This window comes from Corvus brachyrhynchos, unplaced genomic scaffold (genome assembly GCF_000691975.1).
Source record: "Corvus brachyrhynchos isolate BGI_N302 unplaced genomic scaffold, ASM69197v1 scaffold166, whole genome shotgun sequence".
Classification (NCBI taxonomy): Eukaryota; Metazoa; Chordata; class Aves; order Passeriformes; family Corvidae; genus Corvus; species Corvus brachyrhynchos.
The window spans coordinates 473,469-498,417 of NW_008239671.1; the positions used below are offsets into that span (position 1 = coordinate 473,469).

Sequence of the window (24,949 nt, forward strand, 5' to 3'; positions counted from 1 at the left end):
GAAAACAAGTGGCTCTTGAAGAAGCCAGCAGGGCTCGACCTGTTGGTTCCAGACTTGCTGCTAAACTGAGCCTTTTCACGTCAAAGTCAATGTGTTTTCAGGTTTGTGTGCTGTTTTAAAAATGATTTGAGTGTGGTTTGTCTCTTCAGTCTGGTTTTGATGCTTTTCTGAGTTAGGATATTTGCTCTTCAGTCTGCTGAAGTCCCCAGTTCAGACAGTGTTACATGAGGGTTTCTCTTCTTCTTGCCTCCTCCTTTTCCTGCAGTTCACCTCTCCCTCAGACCAAAACTGGTTCTCATTGCCTAATCTGTGACCTGAGGCTTGTTCTGTCATTGATTTTCCTTGCTTAGTGTTGTTTAGCTGGTAAAACAGTATCTTATTTCAGTTTTTCTTCCCTCAATGGCATGTTTTTCATGGCACATCAGTTGGTCTCCTCAAAGTAACTTTTATCTTTCAAATCTAGATGTTAAAAGACTTCACTGAAAGCTGAAAATAAAGTTTATAATTATGCCTTCATCTGTCATGATTAAAAGCCTTGCTCTGAAGTTGGATTTTTTTTCCAATTTCCATTGGCTTGAGTGCATCCTTGCCATGATGGGATTTCCAAAATACAGAGAATAAAGAGGCTCTTGGGCTTCTGGAGGCTGTAGGCGATATTTTAGTGGTGTACATGCTGCATCTTCTCTTTATTACCAATCAAATTAGGGCATGCCTAATCCAATTTGATTTGAAATGACTTCTTTCAGTATGAAGATGAAGAAGCTGCAGAGGAATTCAAGATTTCCAGCTTTGTGGACATGGTCCGGGATTGCAGCCGCATCGGAATCCCCTACAGCTGCCAAGGTAGGGTGGTTTATGCTCAGGGTGAAAGTGTTTTGCACCCTGCAACTTCAGGGAATGAAGATTTCCTTGCCTTAGGAGAGAAATAAGGATTAGTAAGTCATTAGTTTCCTTTTAGCCTCTTTTTCCTTAAGAGTTGAATTTCTTTCTGAGCACTGGAAGCCCTCAGAGTTCATCTGGGGAATGAATGCCCCCAGCATGAGGCAGAGAAATGATTTGCATTCAGAGACGTGTCTTGAGCTGCTACAGAAGTTCTCTGTTCCCATGGGAGCTCCAGATAAATCCTTCTTTATGCAAGGGAAGAATAAACATTTCTTTATGCAAGTTTCCTTTTTTTAGTACTGAAAAAAACTGCCCTGCACGGCTTCCTGTTGGGATCTGGAGCCAGCCTTGAGCCTCAGCAATGTAATCTTGCATTCTTTTTTTTCTTTCTATTTCTTTATTGCTTCCCTTAGGGAAGGGTGATACGCTCTGACTGCCTGCAAAGTCATTAATGGCTCATGGGGGAAGGACACGGGTTCTGTGTTAGGAAGGATGAGAAGAAGTTGTGTAGCTTGAGGCTGATAACAACACTTCAGATGGTTTGCAGCTACACCAGGGAGTGCCAAGAGGAAGAGTTTTCCTCTCCCCCAACTTAAAATTCTGATTAAATGGGGATGATGGAAGAAATTCCTCCCTGTGAGGATGGTGAGGCCATGGCACACGGTGCCCAGAGAAGCTGTGGGTCCCTGGAAGTGTCCCAGGCCAGGTTGGATAGGGCTCGGAGCAACCTGGAAAAGTGCAAGGTGTCCCTGCCTGTGGCAGGGGGGTGGAATGGGATGGGCTTTAAGGTCCCTTCCCACCCAAACCGGTCTGGGATTCTGGGATGTTGACAGTATTTACTTAAGGCCAAGTATTTGAGGAACTGGAGTAAGCAAAGCTCCCTGTTTATTATCTTGAATTTTAATAGGCAGCTTTGTTAATCAGCTTGTAATGAAGCTTGCAAGGAGATGTGGAATATCCTGAGAAAAAGGGACAAAATTTGGGGTGTAGAGGAGCTTCTAAAAGCTGCCATCTACACAAAAAATGTTTTTCACTTAAAGATTTTCAGTTGTACAAAGATGGGATAAATGAGACCCTCTGTGAATCTTTAGACCTCAGAGAGAGCTGAAGTGCCAGGATTTGGGAGGGAATGTTGCTGTGCTCGCTTTGCAGGCCACCTGCAGATATTTGACTGAAGTGCCAGGATTTGTGAGGGAATGTTGCTGTGCTTGCTTTGCAGGCCACCTGCAGATATTTGACATGTTCATCGTGGAGAAGTGGCCGATCGTCCAGGCCTTTGCGCTGGAGGGCATCGGCGGCGACGGCTTCTTCACCATGAAATACGAAGTGAGTGTTTTCCTTTCTCGTTTGCTTTCCGAAGCAGAAGTTACTCATGAAGTTATTTTGTTTGGAAAGTACTTTTTGAGATGATCTAGTCCTGACTCATTGCTCGAGTGAGCTGCTAAATTGGATAAAGTTTTTGGGGATCTTGTAAAACTGAGTTTTAACTGTGCCAGGATGGAGACCCCATGGTGTTGCTGAGATTCTGTTTTGAGCTACACAGCACTTTGTCCTGGATAAACCATTATTTGGACATTCTCCCCAGGCCTCTGCCGTGATTTAGAACTTCTTTCCTTTTGTTCTAGAGCCTTCTCTACCAATAACCAATGTTTTTACCCCTACATGGATTTTTTTTTTTTTTACCCCTAATTTTTTAGAGGGGTTTATAGATCTTCAAGAGCAGAGCAGGAGGAGCTGGTTAGTCACAAACACCCTGAGATGAGCTCAGGAAATAAGAAGTGACTGTATTTCTTGGGTCACTGGTTTTGACTGAAGAGATGCATCTCCTTCTCTCACTGACATTTTATATTCATGGGTCATCATACTCTGCTGAATAGGGCATCAGTCAGGATTTATTTGCTCCTATATTTGATAATGATTTGCTGTTCCACTCTGAGCAGCTTCTGTCATTGATTTGCCCATTTATTAATTATGCTCTGAACAGCATTTTCAGATGACAGTTTTGCATTTCTGTACTTGTTTAAAGCTTCTTTGATTTCATTTTTTGAACCTCTGCCACAGCAATGCAGATGTCCCATTTTTCTTATCACTCTTCCATTTTTACAGCCACAGTGGGCTTTTGTCTGACTCCTGATAGCTGGAAAACCCCCAGAGAACTAATAGTGCCATTGTTAAAGTCTCATCATATCTAGAATTGTACATGCTTGCTCAGAAATCTGTTCTGTGAGTTCATGTTCAGTTTCTGAGCACTGTTCTCTTTCCACTGGTTCCTTTCTTCAGGCTTTTTTTTCATTCCATCACTGGTCCTGTAACACCTTGTGGTGTGAACCTGGCCAAATCATTAAATACAGAGTGCAAACAGATGAGCACCTTTGGGGAGAACAATCAATAGTCCTTCTTGATGTCTGAAATGAGTCAATGAAAATTTGACCGGCAATTCAGGAGCTGTTTGGGTCTTTAATTGCCCTTTAATTACCCCAGTTCATTTCATAAATCTGTGGAGGCTCTGAAAAAATGTTGAGACACTGTGGCACAGACAGAACCTCTCCTGTGTGATCCAGGGAGTTGATCCTGTCTCCAGGCACTCCTGAATACTTAAAAAGGAGCAGGGAAAATTCTTGGACTCCTTTTTTAAGAGCAATCACGTTGGCTCTGGCAGTCCAGCCAGCTCCAGCTGGAGTTCTTGCTTGCTTCCTCCTTGAAAATCATGAGGGGATTTCAAGTGGGAAGTGACATTCTTAACTTCTTACGTGAGTGTTTGTGTGGTTCTCTGTCAGGCAGCTGCTCTGTGTCACTCATGGGGGAGGAAGCCAGTCTGGGAGGGAAGTGCATTTGGGATCACTGTAAATAATCTATGAATTAATACTTCTGCCATTATTAAAAGGGGAGTTTTTAGCTGCATTTTTAGCTCAGACTTTCCCTCTGAGATTTTTCCTCTGGTGTGTGTTCTCTAAGATTTGAATATAATTGAAGGATGATAATTTAGGGTTTTTCCCAGTTTTTTAAAGGCAGTTGCTCTCTTACTGCAGAAGTCAGAGTTGCTCAAGATGCTGTAATACAGAGAATTTACTGATAGCTGGATGGAAGTGAGCTCTGGAAATCATTATTAACCTACCTGATTACACGAGTACCTGGAATAACTCTAAAGCAGTGGGTTAAGAAAATTCCAGCCAGTGTTGCATTTTTAACTGAGTGAGTGGTGGAGAACCCTGTAAATGCAGAAATCATTCAGATGCAAGCATCCCTTAAGAATATATTTTTAAATATCACTCTCATATGCATCATCCTACTACTTGGAAGAAAGTATTGCAAAGTTAAACTGTCTTAGCCTAAATTGACATCAGCTTGGAGTAAGAACTGGCTGGTGCTCAGGATGAGTAACCCTGGAATCTGCTTCTTGGCTGTCTTAGCTCAGAAAACTCATCTTGCCCTTCTGCCTGCACCAGCTCATGCTGCTCTTTGCTATTAAACTGAAAAACTTTGTGAAATGATTTGTTTGGAGGATGCAAAGAAAGATTTGCACAGAGTTCAAACCCTCAGTGGAGGAGATGAGTCTCTGCACTTGGATCTGGTCAGTTCTTTTGTAACAGGGTAAAAATATTTGTGGAATCAGAGTTAAGAAGCACTGTTAGACAGGGCAGTGTGTTAAAGGCTGCCTCAGTGCAGCTTAAACCTGAATCTGTGGCCTTCTTCGTGGTGTTTTTCACAGAAATGTTTAAAATCTCTTTCAGTTAATGGATGTCAGTGTTGACTTGTGGAAGACCTACAGCAAAATGGATCCTGTGTCCTTGGAGGATTTGCTCTTTGAGGTAATGCAGGTGAAATGTTCTGCATCAGCTCCTGCTTGGTGTAACCACAGAGTAAAAGTGTTGTGATTTTGTTTGGTTTAATTAAGTTTATGGACTCAATCTACAGGCTCTGCCTGCTGTTGCTTGCAGGGTCTCCTTCCATTCCTTAAATCTACCAAGAACTCAGCAAAACACCAAAATAACTTGTCTTGGTTTCCTTGAATTTCTTAGTTTGTGTGAAATTCTCCTGGAAGTTTTTCTTCGTGTCATTAAACCATGTACAAAGTACACGAAGTTGCTGTGTTTTTGTGTGTTAATCCTCCTTTTGCAGCTAGGAGGGTTAAAAAAATCCCCTTTAACACACAGCCATTCTTCCAGGAGAAAAAAAGCACTTTTTGGGATGCTTTGTAACCCCTTTAAGTGGGGAACAGTGACACTCAGTGGCTGCCCTGATGCTTTGGGAAATACAAACAGTGGGAAGGGATTCTCACATTAATGCCATGCTCTGGTCTCAGTGCTAGAGGAGAAAGCATTGTATAAATAATAGTATTTATAATTTAACAGTATATATATATGTTATAATTAGTAGTATATATTAATATTTTAGCTTGACAGCAATTTAATATGTAGCAAATTCACCAGGAATTATTCTTTATTAATAAAATATTAGTAGTTCACACCAATTTGGTTGTTTAATCAACTGCTGTAAGGAAAATTAAAATATCATAAAGTTTTTATGAGGCTCTCAGTCTAAGTAATCGCTCTCTGATATTTCACCTCTCCCTCTCTGTGTGGAAGTGAGATTAATGTTTGGGATTTACCCTACACCTGTTAAGTCTACTCTGAGCAGACCTATTTATCATAATTCGAAGTTTTCATCCTGAAAGTTGTTGTTAAATTGATTTAAATTTTCTGAAAAAAATAAACATAAACCACACACCCACAAAAAGACACCCTGAAAGCCAGCAGAATGTCCTTATCTTTTAAAACATATTTATTTTCTTGAGTTTATTGTTTCATTGGGCAGTCTGTATTCCAATGAAATGTCACCTTTGCCTTCCTTTCTCTTCTCTTAACACTTGCCTTGGGAAGTAATGTCAAATGTTTTCCTTCTAGGATTTAATGATTTTTGAACACCAGTGGACCAACTTTTTTGCTAATTTTGACACTGAAATTCCCTTCATTCTGGAACTTTCAGAATCTCAGGCGGGGGAGGTAGGCCTGCTTCAGCAATCCTCGAAAATCCTGCTGTTATCCATGCAGAAGGAATAATTACTCAGCATTATTTTGGTTTTTTTTTTTTTCCCCTATCCCATCTCACCCTTCATGTTTGAGGAGTAAAAATGCATGGTTAGGGGTTTTTTTTAAGTCACCACCCACCTTAAAAATCCATGGTATGATGGCTTAGGACTGCTGGAGTAATTCAGGCAAGTGTTTGCTTGCTGATAATTCAATTTAGGTGATTTATATATGCACAAGAGATATTTGTAGGTAGATTAACTTTCATTTGGATGGAATCTGGTATGTGCAGGGCTTAACCAGTTGAATTTGCACATATCAAGCCTCGAACATAACTGAGGGGAGCACAGAGCATGGGAGAAAATAGCACAGGATTTCTGGGGGTGGCTGTTGCTTTTGAAGCATTTTGTTGCTTTTTTGATGCATTTTGAAGCATTTTGATGCTTTTCTGGATGCATTTTGAAGCATTTTGTTGCTTTTGGATGCATTTTGAAGCATTTTAATGCTTTTTTAAAGCATTTTTTTACTTCCTCTGGGATCGTGGAAGGTGTCCCTGCCCATGGAAGGGGGTTGGAACTAAATGGGCTTAAGGTCCCTCCCAACCTAAACCATTCAGTGATTTAAAATATGAGAGACTTAGTGGTGTTTATGTTTGTTTGTGGAGGTTGGAAGTATTTTTGAGGGTTCAGGAGTTTTCTTTGAGAAGGACAATTCAGGTTTTTTCTTAATGATAGGATATTTCACACTTCCCTTCATGTGCTTCTTAATAAATTTTTTTTTTTCAATTCTTCACAGCCCTTCAGAAGTTATTTCAGCCATGGCATGATCTCAAGCCATATAACAGATAACAGGTAATTATTACCCATTATTCCCTGGGGTGTCAATAGTTCCTCAATATTTTATTTCCATATCCCTGATGCCATAATGCTTAAAATTCCTTGTGGGATCATCTCAATATATCCCATTTCGTACTGGAAAAAAGCCCCATGCAAAGGCAGTTCCTGGAAGGATAAGCTGAATTTTCACAGGATTTAATGCTGTAGTTCTTACATATATCATGAAATTTTGTGCATTATGATCAGTTCCTTTCCTGTTCCATCCCTGGAAACCCCAGCTGGGTTGGACAGGGCTTGGAGCAAGCTGGGATAGCGGAAGGTGTCCCTGCCCATGGCAGGGGGTGGACTGAGATGATCTTTAAGGTCCCTTCCAACCCAAACCATCCTCTATGGCAGAGTTTTAACTGAAAGCTGTTGTTTAGCTGAAGGTTGTGTTGCAAAATCCACGTTGTGCTGTTTTGAGCTAAATTGAGGTTTGTTTATCTTCTTGAATCTCTCTGCACATTCTTCAGTATGTGGAACAAACCAGTGGAATTCAATGCCCTTCGTTGCTGGCAGCATCCTCTGTTGTTTGCGTTGCAATAATGAAAAGAAAATCCTTGACCTCTCCAGCTGAGTCTTGGGCCCAAAGCCAGAACTGAACCCAAAATAGTTTTGTTTGTTTCCAACACAGTCTTTTCAGGGTTTTTCAAGATGGTGAATTTTAAACTAAGCAGCTTTTCAAGGCAGTTTAAGATAAAAGAATCTTCCAAGAGCATTGGGGAACAGCCTTGAGATATGTTATTGTATTTTAAAGAATTGATCATCTTTTTAATGCAAGTGGGTTTTTTCTTTGGAGTTTGGTCCTTTCAGTGGGAAGTTTTGTGCAGCTTTAGTAATTTTTTTTGATCCCACTCCTGTAGTGAGAAATTCAGCAGTTAGTCCATTACACTTGAAAGCTTTGATTTCACTTGTTGTTTGTAAACTTCCTGTGATGTTTTGGTGGTGATTCCCTCTCTCCTCCTAAGCCCGAGCCGGCAGCCCTTTGTCCTGTTTGGCAGCCACTCCACGAAGGAAAACTTGAACTCTGGGAACTTTAATTTTCCATCTGAAGGACATCTGGTTCGAAACACTGGCCTTGGTGGAAGCACTGCCAAGCATATGGTAAGCCTCTGGAGAAGTTATCTGAGATTTTAAAGCATTGTAGATGCTCTTTTTCTTCGTATATTTTTTGTGGTTATCTTCCATAAGTTAAATATTTCATTCTTCTTAACATAAAGCAGCTTAGCAATCCATCAGTTTAAGGAACAAATTTGCTTTTTCTTTCTCTTTCCATGTTAAACCATACTGGATTCTTAATCAGGGGACTGCTGAATGAGTTAAAATAATTTATTCTCTGTAAAAAGACAACTGGTGCTGTAAGTGGGTGGGGGAGAGAGAAATGCTGTTTGTGAGGATCTGTGTCCTGGCCACAAAGTGAAAATCTATGATACACTTACTGTGACACACAGATTTTATTTTAATCACATTTGTTTAGCCATTTCTTAAAAAAGAAAACGAAAAGACTCTTTTTTTTGATAATACCTTTATGAATAAACCTGGGATCCTGACGTATATCCAAATTCCAGTGTGTGCTCAGCAGCTGTTGATGAAACTCTGAAAAGTCTTTCATAGTTCCAGGACTGTTCTGATGAAGTTGTAAAGATTAACTTGTTTCCATTTCCAAGTGAAAGCTTGGTTGTTAAACATTTGCTGAGGTCCGTGGCTCGTTGCACTGCGGCGCAGGGGCCGTGCCTGGGCAAGCGACCCCAGGGAATTGGGATCCTCTGGCTGGAGGGCCTGGGTGGCTCCAGAAGGCAACTGGCAGCGAAGGAGGAGAGAGGTAGAGTGTGGAGAGAGCTCCCTGCTGCCTCCAGGGGCTCTGGGAGTGGCAGCGGTGTGAGCCCTGAGCAGGTGGATGTGGCTGAGCGCAGGTCTTGGTGGAGTGAGCGCATGAGTGAGGCCATGAGTTCATGAGCTTGTCAACATTTCATGTGGAGCTGCCTCAGGGATGGATGGATGTGGGAGTTCTGGGCACAAATCATGTGTCCAGAGCCTGAGAAAGGAATGTTTTTGCATCCTGGTGAACTCTCATCCTCCATTTGCTGCTCTAACCCTATTTCTGTAAAAACACTTTCAGTTCTGTCTTTTCTTCCCTTGTTAACAATAAGATACCATTTGATACCTTTGAAAGTGCAAGTACAGTGTTATTCTGATGTACTTGCTCCATCTGTTGTCCTCAGATTCTGATGCTGTTTTTAAAAAGGTGGTTTATTTACAGGTACAGGTGATACTGTTTTAATAGGGTGTCATGAAAATAGTAAATAAGACCAAGTGCCAGCATAGTTATGGGAACCTGACACACTTTCCTCTTCATGAAAAGAGCAGTTGACATAGGAAATTGAAAACACAAGTCAGAGCTCATCTCCTTTCCAAAGTCTTTCAACCATTCAGGTCAAGTCAAAAGTGAAATAGACCTTTGAAAACGTAAGTTGCTTTTTCACAATCCAGTTCCGTCTGTGTTGTAAACTTCTGTAGTCTGTCAGTGCTTAGAAGACTTAAGGGGAATGTAGTTAATTGTTAATTATTGCACCAATTTGTTTTACTGATGGCTTTTTGTATCTCATTAATACTGACTGCTAGGTAGTGCAGTGTGTATCTCCAAAGGGACCTCTGGCTTGTTCAAGGACCTATTTTTTTGGAGCCACTCACATTCCTTTCCTGGGTAAGTACATTAAACATACCAAGGAAGTTATTACCTCTGATTCCATGAAAATTTGTAGCAATTAAAGCTTTGCTTCCTTTATGAGCATCAGGCCACAGAGTGGTAGATTCTGTAGCCAGTGCATGAAATCATAGCAGATTTTGTGGGTAAAATCGGTCAGATCTGAGAGTGCAGACCCTTTTTTAAGTACTAAGCAAATATTTAAGTCCATGTTCCATATGGGTTTATAAAAAACAGTCTCCAAAACCAGAGTAATTCAAATGGGTAGTTGTCAAGTAACTGAGGACTTCTAAAAAGATAGAGAAAATTCTTTCACTCTTATCTTTTATCCTCTGGTTTGGGCCCAGTATAATGAGTTACAATAGCTGTATTCCCAAATAAAAACAAGCCATGTAAAATTTTTAAAAACCATTTTCTTAGGTATTTCAAATGGCTGGAAGAGTCCATAGATAAAGTCAGTCCTTAGGGTTATCTTGAAATCATACTGAGCTCAGAAAAGCTGAAGGGAAGACAGTTGGAGGATTGGAATTACAGCCTGTGTTTGTCCTAGTAACATAAAATACTGGATACGTTTCATGTAAGATGTGCAGCAGAAATGTTCTTAAAGTGGTTAAACCAAACCTTTTTTTTATTAATACAGGAAATGACAATGAGATGCACAAGCAAACTGACCAAGTGTAAGCTGCCAACTTTTTATGTTATTCCTTACTCTTCTCTCTTTCTACCTCGTGGCAGTAGGTGAAACCTGCTTTTAGTGGCTGTTGGCATTTGCAGACACATTTTTATTCAGAATAATGTGCCTGGGACAGGGTTTCAAAGGCAAAATGCTCGTGGAGAGTTTCAGTGGGTGCAGTTAGGAGTTGTTAGTGTGGCAGCAGCAGAGTAGGAAAGGAAATAATAGTAAATTTTGCTCAAATTGTAGTAAAAAAAGTAATAATCTTAACAGTTACTTAAATATTTTACAAGATACTTCATATATACCAAGGGGAAAAGTATCTCGCACTGTAGCATCTTGCACAGATAGAAGGAAAAGTAATTTTTAGACCAGTTTCATGAACAATGTGTAAAATTTATGATGCTTAGTGAGAATGCCAACAGGGAACACTCAAAACTTGTGAAGAAATTCACTGTGTTAAAGTTAGATCAAAGTTAGTTTTTTTTAGTTGGGAGGCTGCAAAGCTTCTGCTCATTTTAACCTTCTCAAAATCAGACTTTGTTTATCCATGTTGATTTCCACTTCCTCTGCTTGTTGTAGATCCCTGTCCAGCTGAGAACAGAGTAGATAATCTGCTTTGGTCCTGCTCTCTCTCTTGATAAACCAGACCTTTCCTTAGAGATTTTGTCCACCTTGTCAGTTGGGATCATTTTAGGAGCCTGTCTTTGCTTCTGCAAAGCTGTGTGACCTGGTAGCAAGATATTAAAGATGTGTCAGTACTCTCACACTAAATACTGTTGGCTCTTGGTAATTGTGAGACATAAAAACAGAGTAACTGCACTGAGCAGCAGATTTCCCCTTTTTTCATAGACAACTGAACTCCAGCAGGTTTTTTTTCTTGCCTGTATGTTCTCCTCAAACACTTCTTGTCCTTCTTCAAAAATCGTTTGTACTAAGTACATTTTTAATCAAGGTGAGTAGAGAAGCTCTGAAGAAAGCAGGGGTTGATAAAGGCAGTAATTTTAAAAGAATATAATTTTCTTGGAAGCATCCCTGTATTGGTTCAAATAATCTAATTTCAACAACAGCAGCATAATTGGCTTTTCTGACAAACCTGAACTCATGATTTTTGGCTTAGTTTGCATTGAGTCCTGTAACTGGTTCTTACAGGTGTCAATATTTTATAAAAAATTAAATAAAAGTATTTCATGAACACCATTCAGTCCAAGTTTGGCTGTATTGATTGGCTGGAGTGCATAAACCAACTCTGTAAATTGAAGGATAAACTGGGGTGAATTTTGTGATTCTGTTTTTTTTAAGAAAATGCTTCAAAAGCAACTATGTTGTTTTACATTTTGCACCCCTAGCTTTAAAATGTTAAAGTGGGAAGAAGAGTAAGGTAAAGGACACCTCACTGAGGTGTTTTCCTACAAATATATAGGTGAATTTGAGGGAAAATAGGAATGGTTACAAAGTCTGGAAGAATTAGAATATAAAGGAATTACATTCCTTTACTGGGTGCAGTGAAAACATGCTAAGTGCATATGAAAGCACAGGAAATTGCAATCAAGAAACCTGAAAAAGCAGGGAGAAGGCTGAATTTTAAAATCACTTGCTGCTGTTGGGGATGATCAAAGACAAGCTTTGGTGCATTTTGAGGCTCCTCCACATCTGGGATCTTCAGATGCTTTTTTTCCGTCCTTCAGGAATGCTTTGCATATGGCTTAAATGCTGTATCCTTCTCTTTCCTGCCCCCTCTTCCCTCCCTCAATATTGGCAGTGGCAGAGGAGTAAATGAGAGGACTTAAAATTTAGGGAAGCAGTAATTTTGTTGATCTGCTCATCTTTTTGTTATAATTTAGCAAGAAAACAGAGGCTGATGTTGCTTGGTTGGGCACATGTGGGTTTTTCCCAGTGGTTCTGGAGCTATAAAATAACTGAAAGTCATTCCTGGCTTCGCCTGACTTTGGTTTGCTTCTGTACAATTTTTTCAGTCCCCTTTTAAGAAGGGAATTGGACTAAGCTGAGTTTGAGATTTCATGGAATTGTGGAATGGTTTGGGTTGGAAGAGATCTTTAAAGATCATCTCATTCCACCCTCATCCATGGGCAGGGACACCTTCCACTATCCCAGGCTGCTCCAAGCCCCATCCAGCCTGGCCTTGGACACCTCCAGGGATCCAGGGGCAGCCACAGCTTCTCTGGGAAATCCATTCCAGGGCTTCACAACCTTCACAGGGAACAATTCCTTCCCAATATCCCATCTATCCCTGCTCTCTGTCAATGTGCAGCCATTCCCCATGTCCTGGCACTCCAGGCCCTGGATTTAGGATGTGGTTCTAAACCCAACTGCAGCAAAAGTCAACAGTAAAACATATTTTTTATTCTTGACTAACAAAAGCACCGGATACATTTGTGTCAAGAGGTATTTTCCCAAAATATCCTGTAATTTGAGCAATTTCCTTGCTCTAATTGAATTTTCTTACACAAGAAGCTTAACTGTAAAGCTACTTCTCCACTTATTTCACCAAGGACCCCTTCCTTGTTATTAAGGGAGTTGTGCAATGAGAGGAAAAAACTGCTCCTTTAAAGAGAGGAGGAAGAAAACTCTACCTGTCCAGTAAATGTTGTGTTTGTATTTCTCTTCAGTACGCTGTTGTCGCAAATATATTCTGCTGTTGTAGAGGCTGTGCTTGCTGGCATTGAGTGCTATGCTAAAACTTCCACTGAATCCAAGGTAAATGAAGCCCCCTGTAATTGTTCTCTCTCTGTAATTGTTGATTTGGATTGCTTGCAGTATGAGATTTACGTGCAAACCAAAATGAAAACCAAAATAATTCCAATGTTATGACATGAGTCGAGTTCGTACCGTGGCCTCCAACCAGTCTCTGAATTCTGTTTAAGAAAAAAGAGAGATTTCAGAGTGTGCCTTAATTTTACCCATCTCCAGTTGGTTTTTCCAGCTTCTCGTGAATTTTCCTGACCTCATAGTAAGGAAAATGAGATCTGTGAAAGAACAAATTTTAGCCTGGTGCATCAGTGTGTTACTGTTTAGTGTCTCTTGTTGATGTCATGGGTGCTTCTGGAGCTGCTGGGATTTGGAAGGATGGGAAAAAGGTATTTTATTCTTTATTTCCTTTTTTCAGGCAAAGGAGGTGGCAGAGCAGGTGCTCCTGTCTGTGTTAGACACCGTTGGCTTAGCACAGCTGAAATCTGCTTTACGGTGTGTATTTCCATAGTTACTGATTGCTCATTGTCCCATTGGATTGGTTTCTTTGGGGGAAAAAATATTCATTATAAACTGAGAAATATTAATTTTAAACTGAACTTGCCTGGCTGCCAAATTCCAAGACTTCATAATGCATTCAGACTTTAAAAATCATTATAATTATTCCATTTTCCTGCTTTCTTAATCACTTATTTTCCTTTAAGTCTATTCCTGCTTATTTTTTACATTTAAAAGTACAAACCACACATCTCACCTTTACAATTTCTGTTCTACAGCTCCAAAATCGCTTTTCAAATTCAGGCTGTGAACAACCATGGCAGGTTTGTATCACTGTCTTACAACTTCTTGTTATTAATTAGTGCTTCTCATACAGTAATAAATTAATTTTTCTCTTCTTGGAAACCTCGTGGTTGATTATTTCATATGAGATGTGCTAAATGCTTTTGAGTATGAGATAGTTCAGTGATTTCATATCTGTAATTCTGTGGAATCTTAAAAACATTAAAAGGAATAAAAAGCAGTTGGGCAGACTAATTTTATTAACTGTTAATGAGTAGAAGCAGCATGAGCTCGTTAAGAGTTTCATTTTAAAAATGCTTTTAACTTAGTAGATATCACAAATTTGTGCTTATTTAATCCCCACACTAATTGACTGAAATGACCTGCACAAATAAGAGTGTATTTTAAAATGAAACAGTATTTTTGGCTGCTGGGGAGTCACAGAAGAATGATCTAACATTTAAATATTTAATTGTCATTGTTGTTCTAGAATTACTCCATTAGATAACGAGGATAGTCTGAGTTTGATCAAAACGGTAAGTTATAATAGTATTTATTTAATTAGAAAATAGAGCTCAAGTGCCTGTTTTTGTGGGGCATGCTGAGATTTTTATGGGAATATAAGTGTAAGAGGAGAGATGAGAGAGATTTCAGATGCTGGAACAAATTTAACGAGAAGTCAGAATTCAGAATAAAACATTACCACAGATTGATGCTCTTGGGTTTTCACCATGATATAGGAATGGTGGTTTAGGATGTTTGAAAAATACAGATTTTACTGTTTCAATTGAAATATTTCAAATTCTGCTTTCTCTTCCCTTTCCCTCCAACTGCTGGATTGCTGCAGGCATCTATGATGGTGTTTGACATTCCAGACCTGCTCACGGGAAGAGGATGCTTGGGATCCGTTGTGTTTTCGGAGTCCTTTCTGACATCACAGATACAGGTCAAAGAAAAAGGTGAGTGTTTTAAATTCTGCCACCACTCTTGTCCTTCTGCTGGCTTTGCTGTGATGGGAAAGGCAGAGGAATTCCAATGGATGTTTTTGCTGTTACCTGGCTGGGTTTGGAACCCTTTTAGTGGGGAGAAGAGCAAAGGAAGAAGCCCTAGAAAGACCAGAATAAATCAGGATTTCTTTGGAACTTTGTAGCCAGCTCTGGGTGTGTCAGAGCACAAGAGGACTGGGAGTTAATCTGCTGTGAAAGCTTCATTTAAACGCTCAGAAATCCTTAAAATAACAAGATTTTCAGATTTACTAAAGAAACTTCAAGTCTTAAAAGTAACTCACTGGACATTCTGAACTATATGGGTGCTATTAGTTTAGTGGCCATGGTGATATGAGGTCAAAGGTTGGATTTAGTGACCTTGGAGGTCTTTTCCAACCTTAATAATTCCCTGATTCCACTGCTTTGCTTCCCGTGGCTTCCCTGCAGATGGCAGCATCAGTCCAGACTCCAGGCACGTTATCCTGACCGCAGCTATCCCGAGATTTGCTTCCTGGCTGGTGAGTGAGGGCACACAGCCTCAGCTCAGCTCATCCACGCACACATCCACAAAGCAGAACTTGCTGTGGGAGTGGGGATGTCTGGGGGAAAATATGGACCTTGGGCATTGGAACAGAATGCTGTAATATTCACATATTCTGATTTTTTAAATAGGGGAATAAGTGAAAAACTAAGTGGAAACAAGCTGGTTCCATCCATAGCACAAGTTTTAAATTATTTCATTTTCACCATGTCAGGTTTTTAGCTGTTTGAAAGTCTGGGTGTTTTTGAAGTGCACAGTTTGACCTTTGAAAATTCTGTTTATTGTGGGGCACTTTAGATCACCCCAAAAGCAAGCAAGGTCTGATTGCAGGGCTCTAACACACTACACAGTTTAGAGGGAGAATTCCAAAGCTTGTAACAAAGCTGGGCATTGCTCTTTGGCAGTGCATGCTGGAACAGTAATAAAAGATAGGACTGGATGGGATACACTTTCTGTCTATATAATATTATTTAAGTCTATAAAACAATTTAATGAGGAGGATGTAGTGCAAGAAATTATTCTGGTCCCATGGTAACAGAGTGTTAAGAACACAAAACTGTCTTTAAAGCACTCTGGGCTCAGGGCTTTTTCTGTCTGTGGTACCTGAGGTTCTTGTTTGCCTCAAAACGCCTTTAGTGCTTTTTATTTAACGTTAGCCTTCCTTTATTTATATAAATCACCATTCAAATGGAAGCTGTTTCTGGCTGCAGGTTGAAGACAGTGATGTGAAACTGTCTGAAAAGGCACAAGAAGTATTGAAGGTAAAATGAAATATTTTTTTAAACTTAAGAAGTTACACTTTGCTGAAGCAGTATTTGAAAAACTTGAGCTCCTACCAAACCCTCCTTTATTTTCGTGTGTTACTTCTCTTCTACAAGACTTGCCTGTTCTGCCCTGCCTTTTTCAAACTTTGACATACAAAATAATATATTGTATGTAAAAGTTTGAGGGTTCCTTTATTTCAAAGAATCACAAAACCCAAGAGCAAAAAGAGTTCTAATAAAACCATGATTTCATGGAAGTCTCACTAAACATTACTCATGGAGCTCGTATGTTTCCAAAAGCCCCCAAAACTCGATGCAACTTTCTTTTAACTTAATTAGCATGCTAATGTCTAAAGGAAAACACTTTAAGCACTAGGGAAAAAAAAGAGTTTGGAATTTGGGAACACATTAGATCACATGAGTTTCACATTTGTGGTGTAATTTGTGGTTCCCAGGAATGTTCATTATAAGTAGATTTATTTTCATGTAATATACTTTTAGCTCAGTGGATTGACAAACTAAAAACAAAAAGCTCAGCCTTGTGGTTGTGACAAGAACTTGTAACTTCATAGCTGCTGGCAAAACCAAAATGGGGGGAAGGCTTTTAAAAATTCTCCTCTTGCGCGGGATAAAACTCTTTCAAAGTTCTGACAGATGCTGTTTGAAAATAAAGTATTTTCTCTTGGAGCAAAAGCAGGAGAAAATGTTCCTGCCTGGATTAGTCCTTGATCCAGTCTGTGATGTTGCTGTTGTTTTTTTCCTGTTTAGGAAGACAAATCTTTCCTGGGCACTTTACTCACTGGGGGTGATGGAGTGTATGTCTGTTCCAGCAATCCACAGGCCGTGCCTGCAGAAGGTGAGATGTAGTTGGTTTGGTTTTTTTTTGCTTGTTTTTTTTTGTTTGGTCTTTTCTGTTTTAGTTTTTAAACAGAGAGAGAGAGACAGGATTTGGGATTCACACTCTGGTGAGCCAAACTATGCCATCATCTTAAGGTTTCAATTTGCTTTTACAAGTCTCTTGTGTTAAATTCCATGTCTGGTTGTTTTGTCCCCAACCTCTGCCTGAAACTCTTGGTCCTGGAAGGAGGATTTCTGCTGAGCTGCAGGCTTTGGGCGGACATGGCAATGTTAAATCATGGTCACTGAGGCTTTGCAGACCTGGGAGGTGGCTTTTCTCCATAGCTCACCTTCAGAACATGCACAGACTGGCTCTTCCTGTCCTTGACAGATGAAGATGAGGTGCCAGATGTTTTCTGCCTTTTCTGCATCTATACGAACGTGGGGTTGGAAAGATTGGGCGTTGCAGAAGTGCCATGGGCTCCCAGCTCAGGGGGAGAAGGCAAATATTCCTATCAAAGCCTGCTTCTGGAGCTGATTCGTTCCAGTTTTCTTCCATTGTCATTTTCTCTCAGGAATTCAGAGCTTGTCAGCACAGGTGCTCACTGTGTTACAGAAAAATGCCTGGTCTTGGTCCTTCTCAGATCCAACCCAGTTACAGCTTTTTGGCACAAGATCACTGGCAGCAGTCTTGGATTATTCCTCTTCTTTTGGTGCCTTTTGCTTCAAGAACTTAAATAACATGAATATCCCAGGAATAAGACTGAAGGCAATTTAATGGCACTGTTGGATTTCCCTCTCTCCCTCGGGCCTTGAATCAATAGATACTTTATAAGGCACAATACTTTTATATTCTGATGTACAGAGAAGGTGTTGCTGTCACAGTGCTGATGTGCAGCAGAAGGTAATGAATTATCTGACATTAAGTGCTTGGTGCTGACAGAGTTTAGAGGAGAACCTTCGGCTTTATTGTCTTTGCCCTGTGGTGTCGAGGATAAATAATGATGTGCAAGGCAATTAAACAGCAACCCTCACATAAGGGAAGCTGCTTTTGCTCTAACTGATCAGATTTCAAAGAGAAGAGGTTAATGCAGACTGTGATATTCAGCTCTTTTGCAATGCAGTGCTGTGGGCACTTGTTCACTCAGTAAATAACTGGAGAATGCTGGATTTTTTTTTGGGCTTTGTTAAAACTGGCTCTGTGTGCCCCAAAAGAGCAATTTACTTTTTCCTTTTTTTTTCCTTTTTTTGGGAGGTTTGTGGAGTTCAGTGTTTTGCTAACTCTTGGGCTGGAGAGTTACAAGTAGCTGGTGGAAGGGCCATTATGAAACACTGCAAGGAGGGTGAGATTTTCTTACATGTCAGGTGTCTGTGAAGTTGATCTTGTTCCCCAGTTTGTTGTGCTCAAATCTGGGCTCTGCTGAGGCTGCAGCCTTGTAGTCAGGCATTGTGAGGTGCAAAAGGTGAATGGAATCATGGAATAGTTTAAGGATCATCCCATCCCGTCCCACTCCCTGCCATGGGATGATGCCAGGTTGCTCCAAGCCCCATCCAGCCTGGCCTTGGACAATTCCAGGGATCCAGGGGCAGCCACAGCTTCTCTGGGCAGTCTCTGCCAGGGCCTCAGCACTCTCACAGCCAGAAAATCCTTCTCAGTATCTCATCTAACCCTGCTCTCCTTCAGCTTAAAGCCATTTTTATTAAAACAAAGCCTTAATACTGAACAATTTTTGAAGATTTTATTCCAAGTTGCCATTTCAAGAGTAAAGCATCTTTGTTTCTGTATTATTTCCTCCCAGCACTGTTTGTGCTACCTGTGCAGGCAGTTTTAGCTGGATATTTTCATTCCTTTGTTTTTTTTTTTTCCTTACAGAAAATATTGAACCTTTCCCTTGACTCATAAACTTCCCAGTATGGAATGTGATCTTGCTTTTAGTGCCTGGTCCAGCACTGGTAGCAGAGGTCCAGCTCTCTGGGCATTTTCTTTCTTGTGCCTGTCAGAAATCAGCTCTTTGCTGATACCAGTTTCTATTCCACTTCAGTGGAATTTTCTTTTTCCATGATATCACCCAGCCTTGCTGCTTCTCTTTTTTTCAGCTGCTTTCTTTCATGCAGGTTTGTTAAGAACCAAAATGTAAATGTTATAATGTTTAAGTGGACAAGTTAAACATTGTTGTAATGGTTAAATGGATCAGTTAAACACTGTTACATTTGAAATTTAAGTGTTAAGTTAAATATTAATTTAAAAGGTAAATTTTATGTTAATTTTTAAAAATTTAAACTAAATTAGACAATGCTTCAATTTTCCACTCAAACATTTTTATACTGTTCAGTTTGTTACAATGTTTACATTTTCAAGTATTTTGGATGCAATCTTTACTCAAGGTCTTGTATTGTCAATTTTGCATTTCTGGAAGTTTGAAATTTGACAGGATGGAATTTTTTTGCTTTTAAATTTAAAAATGTGCCTCAGAATATTTATGGTAAGTGGTTTTGTGGGGTCAGAGGAAGTCAAATGCAGTCGTAGTCATGCTTCCTGCCCTTGGTTGTGCTCACTAAATACTGTCCCAAATCAAATTTACTCCTTGTTAAATACAACAAAACCCTGCAAGAAAATAGATTTCTTCCTCAGGAAGAAGAGACAGTCATCATGAGAAGCTGAAATGTTGATTTATACCTCATAGAATCCCTTTTCCTTCAAATTCTAGGCAAATTGTATTTCTTTTCCGATGGCATTCTCTTCTTTGATCCCCACCACGGCAGCATTTCCATTTCCAAGAACCACATGAGTTCCATTTCTCTCTATGATGGGGTGAGTATTTTTTCTGTTCCTACTGTCATAAGTTTTTATCAATTTTTAACAATAATTCTGTTGAGTTCTGGTACAAAATTTAGATTTCAGCTTCAGTTTTAAGTGTCTGTACAACTGTAATAACTGATGCAAATCTCAGCACTTTTGGTGTTGATTAACTAAAATTAGTGAGTAAGGAGGAGAGAATTTTGTATTGGAAGTTAGCAATGTGGTGTTAATAGTGTGAAAACTGCTTTTTATTAAAAACATTCCTCAAACATCTCACAGTGTGAAGTGATGGATAGAGAACAGTCAAGGTATGGTGAAGTCCTAGGGTGTTTGGAGGGTGAAAATGCTGCCTTTTATTAAAAATATATTGGAATCTATGACTTTGCCACCGGAGCAGTGTTCAGGCTCAGTGGGAATTGAAAGGTTAATGATGGCAGCTCAGCTCTCTCCTCCTCAAGGCAGAGACACTGAGTTAACCATCACTTCTTCAGGGTGGAAAAGAGATTATTTGTGTTGGTTACTGTTTCCTAAACACTGGAAAAAAAAAATCAGTTTCCTTTAGTTTCCCTTTTGTTCAGGTACAGTATTCCCCATTTGTTCAGTGGCCTCCTGCAACATTGTGCTGGGTGATTTCATCACACAATACAGGAAACCAGGAAAATACAATAAAAATGTGTGATTCAATTGAGATGAAAACACAGCAGCTCAGAGACTCTTACCTTAGCTGCCTTTTCTTGGACATCATATTGATTGCCCCTTGGTAGTTTAAGAAGCTATTTTAACACTGACCTTCCTTTTATTGTTTGAGTCAAGACACTCACTTTCATAGAAGTTGCTATTTTTGGGACCTGGCCATCATTCTTGAACTGATGCCAGATTTTTGTGTGAAGCTAAGCCTTGACAGGGAGTGTATTATTGTTCTACTGACTTGGCAGAATACAAGGGTGGAGGGTTTGAACTGTTAAGAAGTGACAGGAGAAGCAGGGTAATTGTTGGTTGCTCTTTGCAAAAGTTATTGCAGCAATATGGATGGAAAAGAAAAAGGGTAATTTAATGCTCAGATTAAAATAAAAGATACCAAGCCTCGAAGTGATGTGCAGTGTTCAGCAGCTTTCTCACGATGCCTGTGAGGTGGTATTCTTTTTCACTTGAAAATATTTACACTTTTGCTCTAGTACGTGGTGCAGACTCCTGTGCTGTGAGGAACTGAGCTGCTCCTGAGCTCCTGAAGTCCCTGGGGCTCATGGACGTGGAGGGCAGGGGAGATTCTGGCCATTCATCAAGTGAACAAATACTACCAAGCAATATTTAGATTTCACAATGACATTAACATCTTGTAAAACTTGGGAGCTGGCTCCTTTCAACTTCGTGTCTGTGGGGATTATTGCTGCTGCTTTTCAGCTTTTTTAAATTTGTGGAGCCCAAAATGTTTTCCAGGAGCAGATTTGTTGGATGCTTCTCATGCTGACTGCAGCATGGATGAGTTGGCCTTGGAGTCACTTCTCAGGAAATCTCTGAGCCATCCTGCAGAATCCAGGATCTGTGGGTTCTGTTCCAAAAGCCATTTTCTCTTAAAAGAAATTGTTCTGTCTTAGGAGAATATTTTGTATGTTCTTCAGTAACCTCAGTGACTTGGAGAGGATTATTTTTATAATTAATCCCTCAGTCAGCAAAGCAGAGGGATTCTGTTTGCAAATGTCTCAGAGTTGATCCCAATTCTTATGTAACAGTTCCCCAACTTGAGCTTTTTCTTCTCAAGAATGAGTACAGTGAGTTCTTTGCCCATTTCTATTGAAAGTGAAGTGGATGCCACTAAAATTCTGATTTGAGCCCTAAATAATTGAATTCAGATTTCCCAGAAATGTTTCATGCTTCTGAATTGTTCTGATTTTGTCAAACTTGGGTATGAAAAGAGTTACAAGTCAAAGCTGGAACATAAAGCACTTCAGAGTCCTTCAGAGATGCACATAAACGCCTGATAATCCAGAATCATGGAACGGTTTGGGTTGGAAAGGACCTTAAAACTCATCTTGTTCCACCCCCAGCTGTGTGCAGGGGCAGCTTTCACTCTCTCAGGTTGCACCAAGCCCCATCCAGCCTGGCCTTGGACCCTTCCAAGGATGGGGCATTTCCCACCATTCTGGGAAAAAACCCAAAACAAACTAAAAAACAACCCAATGAAAACAAATCTGTGTTTGCTTAGAATGAAAATTGGACAGCCTGAGTTCAGTGCTCCTGAGGGAAACACAACCTGAGGGCTTCAGCCTCCTGTTGGTAAAGACAGTTCAGGTGAAAAAGAAAGAAATTTGTTAGAATTTGTGCTCAGGAAAGAATCTGAGAGAAACGGGACACTTTCAACATGCATGGGACCTGCACTTTAAATTACAGGCCTTAGACTCGTGTCTTGTTGCAGAACAGTTCCTTTCAGGTCAGAAACCCCAGAGCATGGTACAAAGAGTTTTGCAAGAGCACCTTGCCATCCTTGTCACCTTTTTAGCTGGCATTTAATTCATTTTTCGTGTTGTGTCTGTGTTGGAGATGTGGGTGTAGATGAAGAGTTTGTTGTTTGAAGCAGTAGCAGAGGAAGGGTCTAGATTTTGGTGGGAACAAGGGAAGATATTAAAATGCAAGCTTTTGTTTTCAGGACAAAACGTAGGTGCTTAGATCAATCTCAAATCCTTTATTTTAAGCTTGTGGTATCTCCAGTAGCTGCAGAGTAGAAACTGAGGGGTGCTCCACTCCTCCTGCTCCACCCCTGTGCCTTGCAAAGTAGAAAATGTTAATTACAACTTGTCCTGTTTCTTCCTTTTCCAGGATTCCAACAGTGTTGTTGCCGCACTCTTCATAGACTTCAAAAGTTCCCTGCTTCCTCATCTACCTGTTGAATTCCATACCCAGAACAATTTCCTGATGATTGCACTTTTCCCCAAAAGAAAGATTTATAAAGCTTTTTATTCACAGGTAAAGTAAAAAAAAAAAAGTTTGGTCGGGAAAAACCACATAATTGCTCTGTGTGTTGAAAGATGTGTGAGAAACTTGAATTTCTGTATGAATTTCCAGTGATGGTGGTGCTTGTTGAATTTAATGCTCCCCATGTGCTTTCACTTTGCCTTCTGAAGGCAGCGAGGGCTCTAAAAGCTCCTTTTCTGAGCTGCATTTCTTTGTAGCCCTGGTGTGTAATTGGCTACAGGGATTGTACAGAGTGGCAGAGGTTCCATTGTGTGTTTTTGTGGTCAGACACATTTGGATCGTGATCCTTAGGGAAGTGGAGTTAAAGTTTTTAAGTATCCCATATGGCATTGTATTATTCCCTAAGTAGATTGGCTTCGTGCATTGTGCTCCAGAGGCTTTTAATAAAGCAAACTTTATAACAATAGTGCTTTTGAGGAAATGAGCCTGGAGATTTTAGGACTTCACAAGGGTTTTAGGATGTGCTCATCACACTGGGTTGGAAAAGACCACCTAGCTCAGTGAGTAGTCCCCAATGGCTGTATTAATGGTACCATAAAATGCCTCCTCCTTTTATCTTAAGTGTTTAAATTCCTCCCACTGTTCCACTCTGTGAATGGTTGGGAATCTGTTGTTTGTTTGTATTTGAATTTTCAGCCTATTTTATTAATTCTACTTTTATATCTGTTTTATTTTTCTTTTCTCTACCAGAACACATCCTTGAGATACTCACAAATGTCAGACCTGTTCTTTCTGCTTTATTTGGCCTAATAAAAGAAAACCAGATCCTTTTTCATCTATGCCTGTAAAAAGTTCTTTTTTCTTCTGATAGTTGCAATGCTTTTCTTTTGATCTGGTTTTTGGCTGTAGATATCCAAGTATCTGAGATGAGGGTATTTGTTTCCTCTGCTGCTTTTTCTCAGGGCTATTTATTCCTGTCCTCCTTTGATTTAATTTTTTTTTTTTTGCTGAACAGTTCCACACTGAGGTTCAGTTAGGGCAGTTTAAGTTTCTCATCTGGCACCACACCAGTTGCTTTGCTCAAGTAGATAAAACAAATCTTTTGACTTCAGGATGTTCTCTCATGAACAAAACTCTTCAGCAAATTGAGTGTATGTGGTTGTGTAAGCCATGGAAATACATTACTGTGTTTTGTCAGTGTTTACCTTCAGGTATTTATTGATTCCCTCCAGAGTTCTTTCTAAAAGTCTGTGTGCCTCACAGGTTACAAAGATTCACTAAAATTTAGGTGCTACTTCTACTCTTCTAAATTATCTGACTTGATACCTCGCTCACTGCACCTATGCTTTGATTATTCCAAGCCTCCTGGAAATAGGGAATGGCAGCTGCCCTCTTACCCAGATCTGGGTTTAGTAAAAACTGAGATGTTGATCCCACAGAGCTGAAATCTGGTGTGCAGACCCTGTGAGGATGGGGTGATGCCTTCCACATCTTCACTCTAATGGGTACAGGAGGAGGATTTGTTTAGACTTTGGGATGTGTTGATTTGTCTCATTTTTTTTTTTTCTTCAATGCCATAGCAGCTCTTTTTCAAACTTTCATTAAGTTGTACAAAAAGGATGTATTTCCACTTCTTAGCCTGACCTATGTTTTCACTTTATTCCCAACCCTTTGACTCCTACAAAACACAATTTCCCCTTGACCATTCCTTTTTTCCATCCCTTCCAGGCATTTCTTTGAGTCCTTTCTGTGTGTTTTGAAGTGGTTATTTCTTCAGTTGTGTGGATCCTTCTGCATGAGCAATATTGCCTTTGTTAATATCAAAAATATATTTTATTTTGATGGTTTTTATCTCCTACCCTTGTGTTTTGGATGCTGAGTTTTTAATGGAAAGCAGTCGTGTCCCCCCCAGTTGTTTTGTCTTGCAGACAGTTATTGTGAGAAACAACAATGGCTGTTGCCTTTACTTCTGAAAAGAAGGGAAATACCAAACACTGACAGGACTTTGTGATTCATCTGAATCTGATTTCTAGGTTCACAGTGCCATTCAGATTAATGTGTCTTGGCTGGAGCAATAGGATGTGAGCCAAAACATTCCCTAGAGAAACGAAGGGTTTCCTTTTCTTTTGGGAAGGAGTAGAGTTTTTCTTAAATTTTGAGTAATGATTGCTGCAATCTCACCTCATGAAAATTACAGTAGTGCTTCAAAGAGACTTGGATTAATTCAGTTCCTGCTGTAGGGCATTTGGGCTATAAACACCTACATTTTTATCAGGGAAAAACGAGGCCATTTCAGTAAATTCCTAAAGCAGTTCCAGTCTAGCCAAAGAAAAGGTTACAAAATCTGATCTGTGGATTGAATTCTTAAATAGTTTGGGTTGGAAGAGACCTAAAGGCACATCTCATTCCAACCCCCTGCCATGGGCAGGGAACCTTCCACTACCCCAGGTTGCTCCAACAA

At 40.0% G+C, this 24,949-nt stretch overlaps 1 protein-coding gene across 1 annotated transcript in view; it reads left to right on the plus strand.

Moving 5' to 3' along the window:
- Positions 1 to 24,949, plus strand: part of CUNH20orf194 (chromosome unknown C20orf194 homolog) — a 62,796-nt gene that overhangs the window by 14,017 nt on the left and 23,830 nt on the right. The window contains exons 5-22 of the mRNA XM_017742391.1: positions 747 to 843; positions 2,102 to 2,208; positions 4,614 to 4,691; positions 5,787 to 5,885; positions 6,705 to 6,760; positions 7,753 to 7,888; positions 9,407 to 9,488; positions 10,129 to 10,165; positions 12,792 to 12,879; positions 13,289 to 13,365; positions 13,647 to 13,691; positions 14,141 to 14,186; positions 14,498 to 14,609; positions 15,084 to 15,154; positions 15,888 to 15,938; positions 16,710 to 16,797; positions 19,487 to 19,590; positions 22,393 to 22,539. Coding sequence (XP_017597880.1) covers positions 747 to 843; positions 2,102 to 2,208; positions 4,614 to 4,691; positions 5,787 to 5,885; positions 6,705 to 6,760; positions 7,753 to 7,888; positions 9,407 to 9,488; positions 10,129 to 10,165; positions 12,792 to 12,879; positions 13,289 to 13,365; positions 13,647 to 13,691; positions 14,141 to 14,186; positions 14,498 to 14,609; positions 15,084 to 15,154; positions 15,888 to 15,938; positions 16,710 to 16,797; positions 19,487 to 19,590; positions 22,393 to 22,539 — 1,521 coding nt within the window. The remainder of the gene's footprint in view (positions 1 to 746; positions 844 to 2,101; positions 2,209 to 4,613; positions 4,692 to 5,786; positions 5,886 to 6,704; positions 6,761 to 7,752; positions 7,889 to 9,406; positions 9,489 to 10,128; positions 10,166 to 12,791; positions 12,880 to 13,288; positions 13,366 to 13,646; positions 13,692 to 14,140; positions 14,187 to 14,497; positions 14,610 to 15,083; positions 15,155 to 15,887; positions 15,939 to 16,709; positions 16,798 to 19,486; positions 19,591 to 22,392; positions 22,540 to 24,949) is intronic.